Source organism: Ochotona princeps, chromosome 18 (genome assembly GCF_030435755.1).
Source record: "Ochotona princeps isolate mOchPri1 chromosome 18, mOchPri1.hap1, whole genome shotgun sequence".
Classification (NCBI taxonomy): domain Eukaryota; kingdom Metazoa; phylum Chordata; class Mammalia; order Lagomorpha; family Ochotonidae; genus Ochotona; species Ochotona princeps.
The window spans coordinates 19,747,494-19,759,549 of record NC_080849.1 but is presented as its reverse complement, the minus strand read 5'-3'; the positions used below and the strand labels follow the sequence as shown (position 1 = coordinate 19,759,549).

The window sequence follows — 12,056 nt, the reverse complement described above, 5'->3', positions numbered from 1 at the left end:
CATGAACACATCACATAATAACTCTTCATTTCAATATGTCCCCATGTGAATGTTTCTCGGCTGATTTCTACAGCTTCATGCAAACCTGTAATTTTATGATATAATAAAATTTTACCAAAGATATTTTACCTAGTAATTTTACCAAAGATATTTTGGGTCTGCGAAAGCCACTCAGAAATAAGGGTGTAAGGGTTGAGCTGGTGACACAGGGACCTGAGCTGGAGATGATCCCAGCCCAGGTGCATGGCGGAGACTAATGATGCATTCAGTACTTCACTACTTCCTCTAAGACACAAAAATCCAATGCATGAGCAGGTCAGAGATGCAGCTGAGGATGGTCTCAACTAGCTGCCCAAAAGAAAACAGCAACAAGCTTTTCCAGCAGGCAGCAGAAATTCGCCAACAGGTAAGGATTGTGGGAGACAACTCTCCACAGCTTTCTCCTGTTTCTACATGTCTTCAAAACAGAAATGTGAACAGCTTTGCACTCTGCACCGTCTTTTCATGGTGGGGGGGCTGCAGAGTGAGCAGTCAGAGCAACAGGAACAATGCCTGTCCCTCCATGCAGGGCAGTTTGATGCTCCATTTAAAGCAATGGGTAAGCAGGTTGGCTTTAAATCTATTACAAAAGGTTTCCTGAGCTCAGGATTCCTGAAATACAACCCACCTCATCTGCCAGTGTCATCTGGGCCCTTGTTGTGTCACTCTATGGACATGGGGCACCACACAAGAAAATGTTGATACACTGGCTCCTGCTACTGCCATAATAATTTATAAATGTATATAAAATAAAACAACAGTAATAACTTGTCTTTGACCCAGGAGTTTCCTAGGCAAACATCCATAAACGTGTAGTGGGTTAACCTGTCAGCATAAAGACAGGGTAAAAAAATCTAGAAACAGTAGTTGACACAAATGGAGGTTTAATGATTCATGGCTAAGCTATGTCTACAATGTGACAGTGACATTCCAGAAAGCTCTATGCAAGTTATTTTAATGTTTAATTTCCCACATGGCAATTTTGTCCACAAAGGTCTTGTAAGAAATCAAAATTCCAATAAATGTATGATATGCTTCTTAAAAAGCTGACATTTTGAATGTGCCAGCAGTCTAAACCGAAATTAAATCAATTATGAAGTTTTCATATGTCCCATCAAGTCTGCCAAGATACCCTGTTGTGTAACGGTAGTAATCCTTTGAATAGCTAGAAACCTTCATTCGGAAACTTAGAAATTTTCCAGTGGGAGTTGTCTGAATGTTCTCCGTGTGACTTGTTAAGATAGGACTGAACTAAAAAGCAAACACTCAGACTTCCCTGAAAAACTTAGCTGCCTTCAAAGGACCAATGGCTACCGGAAGTGCAGGAAGCCAGGATTTTAAGGCAAATATTCCTCCTTCCTCTATGGAATGCTATGCCTGGATTAATCAAGAATCAACAAAGACCAAAGCAATGGAGAAACTGAAACCTCTTTAAAAGATAAGCCTTGGGCAGGAACAAGTTAATTCTTTTAAAAAGGGAAATCACTTAGAAAAATACACTGAAAAGCCATTGATCAGATCCCCTACCAATATAAAGTAAAACACATGATTGTTAAAAGTATTAGACATTCAATCAGATCATCAATTTTCTCCCTTTAGAGAAATGCAGGCAGTCAGAAGGTCTCTTGGGCAAAGATTCAGAATCCGGGAATTTTAACAGAGATCAAGAAATTCTTTGATAGGGCTGTTGTCCAGATTTTTGGATTTACAATATTTCAAAAATGTTGCAATACTATCATAGAGAAAAGCAAAGATGCAAAAGATTTTATAAGCCATTATTAACTTTCATTAACACTCACATGAAGTAGGTATCATATCTGAATTGAAAGAAAACAAAAGTTAACTAAGATTTTATAAACAGAACTGAACTCTTAGTCCTGACCTCAGGAATATCAGGTCATAATGGGAGTGGGAAGCTGAATTCAGAGCTATTAATAGTGAAACCAACCATAACTAACAATTCCAGATACAATGAGTGGCAGGAGTCTCAAATGAAAACATCCAGAGATGTCCATTTAAAGACGACTTCACAGAAATGGCAGGCACGCAAGAGTGGCTCAATTCATTGAATTAAAAATATTTTTAACATTAAGGATGAGATGTAAGAGATACATACCTTGTCCTCTTTCCCAAGTTTGCCTCCTACCTGGTACTGTCATGCCTGAACACACCTGTAGCAGGCTCAAGCAATGTTAACGAGGTTTCTAAAAGGCTCTTGCCGCAGTTGCCCCGTGGCTTCCGGGATTAGCCATAGGAAAAGATGACTGAAGGAGCAGTGGGACAAGCAAGGGTTGGACAGCCCGTGGTCACAGCACATTCTCTGAGACAACCCGCAGGAGTCTGCACCCACCGTCCCAGGCAGGTGAGAGCTCCTTCAATAGAAGGGACATTCTGCCAGCCTGGTTGTGACAGTGTATACAACAGCATGGACTCCTGGCCTGGACACTCAGGCCAGTCTTCTACCAGCTGTAGAGCCAACACCCTCAACCACCTAAGAAACCAGACTTGTTCTGGCCTTCAAGGTTATCAAAAGGAGGACAACTAATACAAATTTATCTTAACAACCAATAAGCCAATACATTTATTAATTTTTCCCTTTGGCAATGGGCACTTGGTGCCACAGTAAGATGCCTCGTGGAGCACCCATATCCCATCCCAGAGTACTTGGATTCTAGATTCCAGTTTCCTTCTGATACACACCCTGGGAGGCAGCAGATGTCTGCTCAAATATCTGGGTCCCTGACATCCACATGGGAGATGCAGACTCAGTCCCCAGCATCTGACTTGGACCTGCCCCAGCCCTGGACATTGTGAGCATTTAGAGAGTTAGCTAGATGATTTCTGTGTCTCTTTTTTTCTGCCTGTCAAATAAAAATGAAAAAAAAATTCTTAATTACATTTCTTTTTTAGGTTCTTAGTTCACTGTTTGGATCAGGAATAAAAAAATCAACCTGTAAAATTTTAACTTAAATGGGGATAGAGGTGAAGAAACATGATATTGTAAGCTAACACTAGAGTCTACTAAAAACAAATTGTCTATCGTTCTTTGATTCCATGGGAATGAGAGCTCTGAAAGGTTTGCATGCACATATATTCAGAACATAGGAGCTAACTGTCACAAATTAAATAAGCAGTATGTTTTTGTAGTCTTTCTAAAAATGATGGTGACTAAGATGTGTAGCATTCATGTGCAGGACAGGAAAAGACACTTCACCAAAACGCCAGCCTGAGATCAGAGAGAGGTGGCACAGCAGGAAGCTCGTCAGCACATGAGCTCGCTGCCAAGGCGCTGAGAGCTGTGAGAAAAGGTTAAAGAATAAATCACAGAATCATTATTCTTGGGCCCAGTGCGATGGCTCAGTGCACACACCAGGATCCTATATAGGCACTAGTTCATGTTAAGGCTAGTCCACTTCTCAACCAGCTTCCTGCTTGTGGCCTGGGAAAGCAGCTGAAGATGGCCGAAGGCCTTGGGACCCTGCACTACATGGGAGATCCAGAAGAAGCTCCTGGCTCCTGGCTTCAGACTGGCTCAGCCATTTGGGGAATGAACCAACGGATGGGAGATCTTTCTTTCTGTATCTCCGTCTCTCCGTAAATCTGCCTTTCTAATAAAAATAAACAATCTTTTTAAAAATCCCTAAATTTTTAAATTAATGATCGGATTTATCTAGACTTACATGCAGTACTCTTGAAAAGGTTTTACTTGAAACCCAATCTAAGTTTGAACATCAATTTATTTTCACAAAATTTGTAAAACCTGCAGCCTTTCAGTGACTCCTTGCATTACCTAACGCATCCAACAGGTACCAGCAACATTGCCAACTTACTTCTCTGGCCACACACAGCAGCAGATATTGGTAAAAGGCAATCAGAGGCGGTTTCAACTTCAGGCCAGAGCAGCATGTGTTAAGCACCTACACCCAACAGATCCAGACTGCAGTTGTGTCACTCTCACACCCACTCTCAAGGGAAGCCAGGGAGCCTCAGCCAGAATTTCCATCCCACAGCTCTGCCCTTTCAGGCCTCAGAAACTGCCTGTGATCTCTGAGCTGCTAGAAAGAGATATAAAGCATACTAATCACGCTGGCTAGCAGTAGCTGGATCCAAAGCAAAAAGGTCCAGGAACCAAAGAGTATTTGGGGGAACACAGGAGACCTGGAGAAGCTGAGGAAGCCCATGCAGGTTCAACACAAAGGGAGGCATGGGCAGGTGGCTGCAAAAGAAAGGCCTACAGGGACAGCAGGCTACCCCAGGCTCTGGTTCTAGATGCCACTGGTCCAGATGATACACGACTGTGGCTGTGAGAGTGGGAAAGGGGAAAGAATCAGCAAAGCTGGAGCAGTGAGTGACTGGTCACAGAGAAATCAGAGGTTACAAGCAAGGGGCAGGATCCAAGCACGGAGCCCAGGGCAGGGACCCAGCCCCAGTGGGAGCAATGCAGGGCCCTGCAGGGGCTTCAGCATCTCCATACCTCTGGACTCTTCCCACTAGAGGTCAGCAGCAACCTCCTCACCAGTGGCAACCAAAACAAACAACTCCAAATACTGTCAGATAGCCACAGCTTCCTAAGCAGGTCAGAATCTACCCTGCTGGTAACAGGCAGTCTGGCCCTGATTTTGAGCAAAGGAAGCCAAACAGATTTGCTTTTCCAGTGGAGGAGGCAGAGTGGAGGGAGGAAAGGGAAGGGCAAAGATACAGTCAGGGTGAAGATGATGGGTGTGGCACCAAGGCAACAGCAACAGGGATAGGAAAGGGGATAGCATGGCGGCAGACAGGCAGAAGTCACCATCCAACAAGATAGAGGATTCGCAGCAAAGGCAGAGATGTTTAGAATGCCTCACAGATTTATGGGGCTAGGGTAGGGGTCATAACCTAGCATATGGAATTGAAATGGAAGAGCCACTTTAAAAAGAACATTTACTTTGAGCACAGAAAGGCTGCACTAAGTGTGGGATAGCCAGGAGCTGACGCCCAGGGAAGTTGCTGCTCAGCCACCTAACACACAGCACACATGTGTGCCAGGCCTTTAACAGGTACAACTCATTCCTCTCCACAATCCTTGGGGAGCCTGACTGCTATTCCTCACCTTACAGAGGGAAAATGCTGCAGAGAGAAGCTGAGTGGCTTCCCTGAGACCACACAGCCAGTAAGTTTGGAAGCAAGGATCCCATTCCTTGGCAGCTGGGCTCCAGAGTGTGCTCCTACTCACCATGTGGTACCTTTTGCTGGGATGGTAAAGAACAAGGAGAAGGATCTGGATTACAGATTAAGATTTGAATGGTTTCTGGCATACAAATGGGCAGTAAGTAAAGTTGGAGGCTTATATGTATAAAGACAGATAGGGAAGGGGAGTGTGAACTAGTGGACGGGGACTTTATGATGGACCATATCAATCAGTGGACGACCTCATCGAGCGAAACTGGCAGCGATTCATAACTGGAGAACTATTAAAACCACTTGAGCAAATATCTCAGAGCATGCCCCACATCTGGGACTTGGGGTGGGCGGGAAACCAGGTGGGGCTTCTCCCTCAATATTCCCCTTTACCTCAGATACATGATGGAAACAATATGGACATAATAGTATTACCTACTTCCCTATACCCCCTGAACCTTTTTTTTTTTAAACCGCAATTAACTATGTAAAGATTATCAACAACAATACAATAAAAAAAAAAAAAAGATCTCTCTGCCTCTTCCCCTCTGTAACTCTGCCTTTCTAATAAAATACTAAACGGTATTTTAAAAAAATGTTCCCACTAAATTCTGGAGATCAATAAACAGCGATTTAAGCACCAAGGCAATCCCAAGGCTCCCCCCGGTGTGGGACAGGGAACCTCAAGAGGAGGCCAGACTGATGAGCAATCAACAAGCTGCTGCGGCTGGCTCTGACAGCAGAGGAAAGGGCCAGGAACTGAGCAGTGAGGCCGCCTCCGCCAGCAAGAAGACGAGAGCAGGGGATCCATCACGCTTCTCCAGTCTCTGGGAAGGCACACAAGCTCACAGAAACTGACTTGGATCCAGTGCTAAGTAGGGGGTCCGTGGTGCCTTAAGCCTCTACTTTGCAGCAATTTGTTCTAGCAGCAGAAGCAAACCAATGCAAGGGTAAACTGCTCCTTAAAAATGCAGGGGTGTAACACTACGAGATACTCAGGCAATACACTGAGATATTTTCTGTTACTAAGAAATGTAGTTGTTCCTCTCTATGAAAAGTGAACACACTATACTTACTGAATGTTATCAAAATATTGAAAGTAAATAAACTAACTATGATCAAAAAGGTTAAAAAAACAGAACAAAGCATTTTCAATCGAATGAGAAGGTATTAAAAAATAAGCAAGAAAATGCAGTGTTTCTTGGAGACAACATCTAACAAGGGGCCGCCCATGGCACCCCCATCTCAGATCTGGCTGAGGGTGGAAACCACACTTCCGCGGGAGCCCAGGCTTACCTGATGATCCTCTGGGCAGCGTACTGGTGGAGAGCACGGAACTGCGCCGACATGTTTGCCAGCGCTGCCAGACAGTTGGTGTGCAGGTACTTGTCCTGTCAGAAAACAGCACGTGTGAAACCGACAGCAAGTCTTGACTGTTTGCATGGCTAACTCGAAGCAAACAGGAACTCAATTGTGACTGATTCTAAAAAACCAAGTCCACGATTTTTTTCTTTTCTCTAATTCTCAAACGTGTAAGGGCTAACAATTCAGAGCAGCAACACCTGACACAAATAATTCTAATGCTATTCGTGGTAGTAAATACTGGACTACTCTGCTACAGAAAACAGTCATGTTTAGTTATTATGGGCTGCTTAAGCCACTAATGGCAACACACAGGCAAGGGGTCTTCTGAAAGCTTGTGGAAAAACTCACACTATTGAAAAACTAGGCACAGATTGCAGTTTTTTGCAACAAGACAAACATCTTTTAATTCCATTTTTTTTCCATGACCTATTGGAAATATCCTGATATACTATAACTAACTTTCAAATATTGAAAAAATTCTCCATTTTATCTAAAACACATCTTGGCTCATAGAATTCCAGATAAAAATACAGATATGTACCACACAGGGAAGTGATTATTCCCATGGAGCTATGAATTCCATACACTGCTTCTCTCTGCAATGTGGTTCTACTGACCAGAATGAAAATTGGCTTCCAGGAACTACACTTAGAATCCAGCAGGAATTATTTTTAGTCTTTATATCTGTCTTATACTTCTCTCCCCCACTTGAATTCATACTTTGCTGTGCTCATATGTTACTACGCTTTGTTGCCTGACCTTTGCTAGAAGGGGCCAGTGCCTAAGGCAGCGGAGGAGAGGCCAAGTCCTTGGACCCCTGTACCACACGGGAGACCCAGAGGAGGATCCTGGATCCTGGCTTTGGACAGCAATGGCCCAGTTCTAGCCATTACAGCCATTTGGAGAGTAAAACAGAGGGTGGAAGATTCTTTCTGTTCCTCCTTTTCTCTCTGTGATTCTGTTTTTCAAATAAAAATAAATCTTAAAAAGTGTATGGTGCAGTGCTGTGGCAAAGTGTGTAAAGTCACCACCTGAGATGCCAACATCCCATACAGGTGCTGACTCACGTCTCAGTTGCTCCTTTCAATCCAGCAGTAGAAGATGGCCCAAGGGAGACAGGGATGAATTTCCTGCCCCCTGGCTTCTACCTGGCCCAGCCCCAGCTATTGTGGCCATAGAGAAGAATGAACCAGAGTACCAAAGATGTCGATGTCTGTCTGTCTGTCTCTCTCTCTCTCCCCTACCCTTCGTTTCTCTGTAACTCTTGCTTAAAAAAAAGTCACTGTTACAAATTTAGCAAAAATAGAGAATAGTTTCTCTCTAAACGTACTGCATGGCTTGGTTTCTATTCCATGCAAAGTAACTGATCATCCAATCATTAAATATTACAAGTTAAAAATTATTTTAGGCTCACATAATACAATGACCATATTTTGCTGATCTGTATTTTCTACAGTATTTCAGAGAATTTTAGCACTCTGAAAACAAGGATCACTTTCAAGTGTAGTCTTAATTGTGCTGCATGTACAAAGATAGAAAACCAGCTGTGTAATACTTACCCTTGTCCTCGTCATGTTGTACTGAATGGTTCTTATTACCACCAATATCAGGAGACTCCCCAGTGAAATCTCAGTTAAAGCCCGTTCTGAATACCAAGTAATATTTTTTAATATCTGTAAAGTGGAAAAAAAGTTCAAATGAAAATGACTGCTTTAAGAAAAAAAGGAATCATTCCAGGGCCACAGTCTTCAATATGCCAACGCTTTCTCTGTGAGTTAAGCGGTAAAAGTGAATTGTGAGAATCTAAGTTCCAGTAAGCCATCTGTGTTCATGAGTTCACTTTCCTTTCCTCCTTCCCTCTTAAACAGGAAAAAAAAAAGTCTGGAAAAGAGGAATACAATTAGCACACAAAAGTGGATTATCTGGGAGAGATGTGGTACACAGGATGAGAGTGCCAGAAACCAGAGCTCAGCAGCCCTGAAACTCCAAATCAGAAGCTCCAGGTGTCTCTGAAGAGCCATGGACAGTCCCTCCCCCTACTCCCTTGCAGTGTGGTCCAAGAACAGAGTGGACACTAGCACTCTAACAAGTTATACTACTTGTATTCACTTTGCCTATTAAGTCTAAAACTTTCGCCATTTCACTTAAAGGAGGACTTCACAGCTTCCTTTTGGCATAATCAAACTGGGAGCGTACCCAGCTCCAGGCCATGACCAGCTTCCTGCTAAGGCTGAAAGCGCTGCTGGCTCCTGGATTCAGTTCTCCCAGCCCTGCCTCTCTGACCATACAGGGGGTGAACCAGAGGAGAGGAGACACCTCTACCTGCCTGTCTCTCTCTGCTTCACAAATAAACAAGACTTTTCAAAATGAGATAACAATATTTTATAGCCAATTAGGTTCATAGCTACTGATTCCATGTAGAAAAAATTCGGTACATTTTAATTTCATCCTTTATTATTATTATATATGGAAAGAAATGGATGAAAATATGGTATGAGCTATGAAACTGGATCCAGGAGAAAAACAAGTATTTAAATAGCTGAATTTGAAATATCCCAGCTGCTCCACTTAAGATTCAGCTCCCTGCTATGTGCCTAGGAAAGCAGCAGAAGATGGCCCAAGTGCTTGAGCCCCGCGTGGGATACCCAAATGAAATGCCTGGTTCCTAGATCTTGGCTCTGGCTTTGGCCTGGCCCAGGCCTGGCCTTTGTGGTCATCAGGTAGTTAACCAGCAGACAGATATTTGTCTCCCTTTCTTTCTCTTAAGAAAAAAGTTTATCTACCCATTAATTTCCCCAAATGCTAACATTATTATGTGATTCGTTTCAAAATTTCCTCCTGTGGTTACTTTTTGTTTTGCTTTATTTTGACTGCTCTTGAAGCAAATAAAATTTTACAAATCTAAATGAGTCCCCACTGTGCATTCTCCCCATTTTCATTCCTTTTCTGACTCTCCACATGTAGCCAGTCCTCTGCTTGCTCCACTTGGCATGTTTGAAAGCTTCTCCAGGTCTTGAACAAATCAGTGGTGAGTACTGAGGAACAGTGCCAGCCTGGGAGTGAGGCTGTTGATTTGCAAGATATACACACACACTTACTTCTAGCTAAGGACCCGAGAGAAATGAGTGCAAATGTCCACCAAAACACTTTCTAAAATGTACACAGAAACATTATTAAAGATAGCAAAAGATTAGAAATGAGTTCGCCAACAAAAGTATGGATAAATACACAGTGACAGAGTCACACAACGGAACAGCAGATGCGCTAACACAGCTGAATCTCACCAACACCATGCTGAGTGAAAGAAGCCGATGGAGGACAACACAGAGGCATTTCAAAAATGCTAACAAGATGTCCAGTATTCACAATGCAAATAAAGTCAGCACGTTATATACCTCTTTAATATATCTAAATCATTTTTAAAGAAAATCTATATATTTTATTCTCTTTTTACAGTGGTCAAGATTCCTTAAATCCTAGTTAAAATTATAGCTACCTTACATAGACAGCAAGAAAAAGGTTTTAGTGGAACACTAAAAGAGAGTGATGTTCCATTTTCAAGCCCTCATGAAAATGGAAAAAAATTTAAAAAGGACCATTCGTAGCCTATGAAGAAAGCATGCACAGCCTCCTACTGCTATCCATGAGGAGAAAATCTGAGAACCAATCTACCCTGAAACAAAAGACCCAGAGAAAGGGCCTGTGTGGAGCAAGGAACGTAGGGCGAGCCCCAGCCACACTCGGCAGCCAACAGCCTGCTTGGCACGTCCCCCACAGACGAGCATTAGTCAGGGCCCAGCAGCACAAGGAAAGCCTACACTGTGGCCATGACAGGATCCCAGGAAGAAAGCCAACCAAGTCAGAATATATTTTGAGGAGACTGTCAGTTCTCTTGATGTATTTGGGGTTTAGTGTGTGGTATGTACATTTTTAAAAAACAACATAATTCATGAGCTACATAAATGCAAAAAATATAATTTTCCTGCACCATGTGGCTGAACTAAGAAAAAGAGGGAATTAGATGGCACCTATGACGCCCTCAAGCACCAGATCAAGTCTTAGTTGCTCCACTTCTGGCTCAGCTTTCTGCTAATGTGCCTGGGAAGACCGTGCAGGAAGGCCTAAGAACTTGGGCCCTGCTACTCGCAGGGAGACCTGGTTGGAGCCCCAGGCTCCTGGCTTTAGTCTGGTCCAACTCTGGCCATTGCAGCCATTTAAGGAGTGAGTCAGGAGATGGGAGCTCTATTTCTCTGTAATGATGCCTTTCAACTAAACACATTTTAAGAAAATGAAAATAATAATAGTTAAGATGATCCTAACATGAAAAAGCTGGTGAGAGGGAAAAAGGGGACAGTGTACATGCGGGCAAGTGCTCTGGAGACCGACAAGGGACACACTGCCATCTTAGGAAAACTGAACAACCACATCAGAAAACATCAGGAAACAACAATGTACACACGCTATCTAGAAGCACAGATGGTGCTGAAAGCAACTGTCATAGAAAAAAAAGGAATCAGAGGAATGCTCATTTACAAGTATTTCATTAAATCACAAATCCTAGGCAAGTTTAGGAACTAGATATATGTATTACTTTGACAGGAAGAAAATGTCAAAGTGGAAAATAAAACCAGTTTGGTACTGAAACTCTCCAACAGGACCAACTTAGGACTTAAATCAGGCTACATCCTTTTTTCCAAAACATCCAAGAGTCTCTCAGTCTTCTCCCCTATGTTCCCTCTTGCTTTTCTTGTTCTGTATGCAAGGAACAAACATTTTCTTGACAATTTCCGCCACAACAACAACAAAATGGAAATGAAATGGAGAGAAAAATGAGTCTGCCAGTCACAAGAGCATATGCATCTATTACTAAGATACCATTTCAAGAGAGTTTTTAACTGGCTAGCAGCAAATTTTAAGAAACACCACTTTATAACTGAATGCACAGGCAGCTCCACATGGCTGCCCTCCTTGGGCCATGGTAACTTACCACTTCATGGATGGAGCGATTGAAGCCATCATCCTCTGTGAGGATCAGCAGTATGATAAGGGCCATGTACACATGATGTGAATTTCTCTCTTCAACATGATACAAAATCTCGAGAATTGGCAAAACCTAAGGAGTAAAAAATGCAATTCAGATTTCAATAGTTTAGTGTAAACCCAAACGTTTCAAACTTTTGGACTTTTATTTCGTACCTTCTGTTTTAATGTTGTAGTTACAATTTTCTTTATAGAAAACACACACACACACATACTCTATTCTGATTGAATGTACTTCCAGATGTGTAGTTAAAAGACCCCAGAAGGGAAAACTGCTAACCATGTCGGCTCTGAAGGATCACTCAACACAAAGACCACGGTAGGCTTAGGTAGGAAATGTTTAACAGGTAACATCACTTCCCTCAATTAATAAAGCAGGGAAAGGGCAGAGTAGATCCAAAATTAAAGAACATTTAAAACATGTTGGGCCCAGCGGCATGGCCTAGTAGCTAAAG

The 12,056-nt window shown here is 42.7% G+C and overlaps 1 protein-coding gene across 5 annotated transcripts in view; it reads right to left on the bottom strand.

Moving 5' to 3' along the window:
- Window positions 1-12,056, bottom strand: part of DYM (dymeclin) — a 323,209-nt gene that overhangs the window by 199,373 nt on the left and 111,780 nt on the right. For all 5 annotated transcript variants that reach the window (XM_058676968.1, XM_058676967.1, XM_058676971.1 and 2 more), the window contains 3 exons: window positions 11,549-11,674; window positions 8,121-8,234; window positions 6,493-6,587 (listed from right to left, as the gene is read on the bottom strand). In XM_058676968.1, the coding sequence (XP_058532951.1) occupies window positions 6,493-6,587; window positions 8,121-8,234; window positions 11,549-11,674 (335 nt within the window). The remainder of the gene's footprint in view (window positions 1-6,492; window positions 6,588-8,120; window positions 8,235-11,548; window positions 11,675-12,056) is intronic.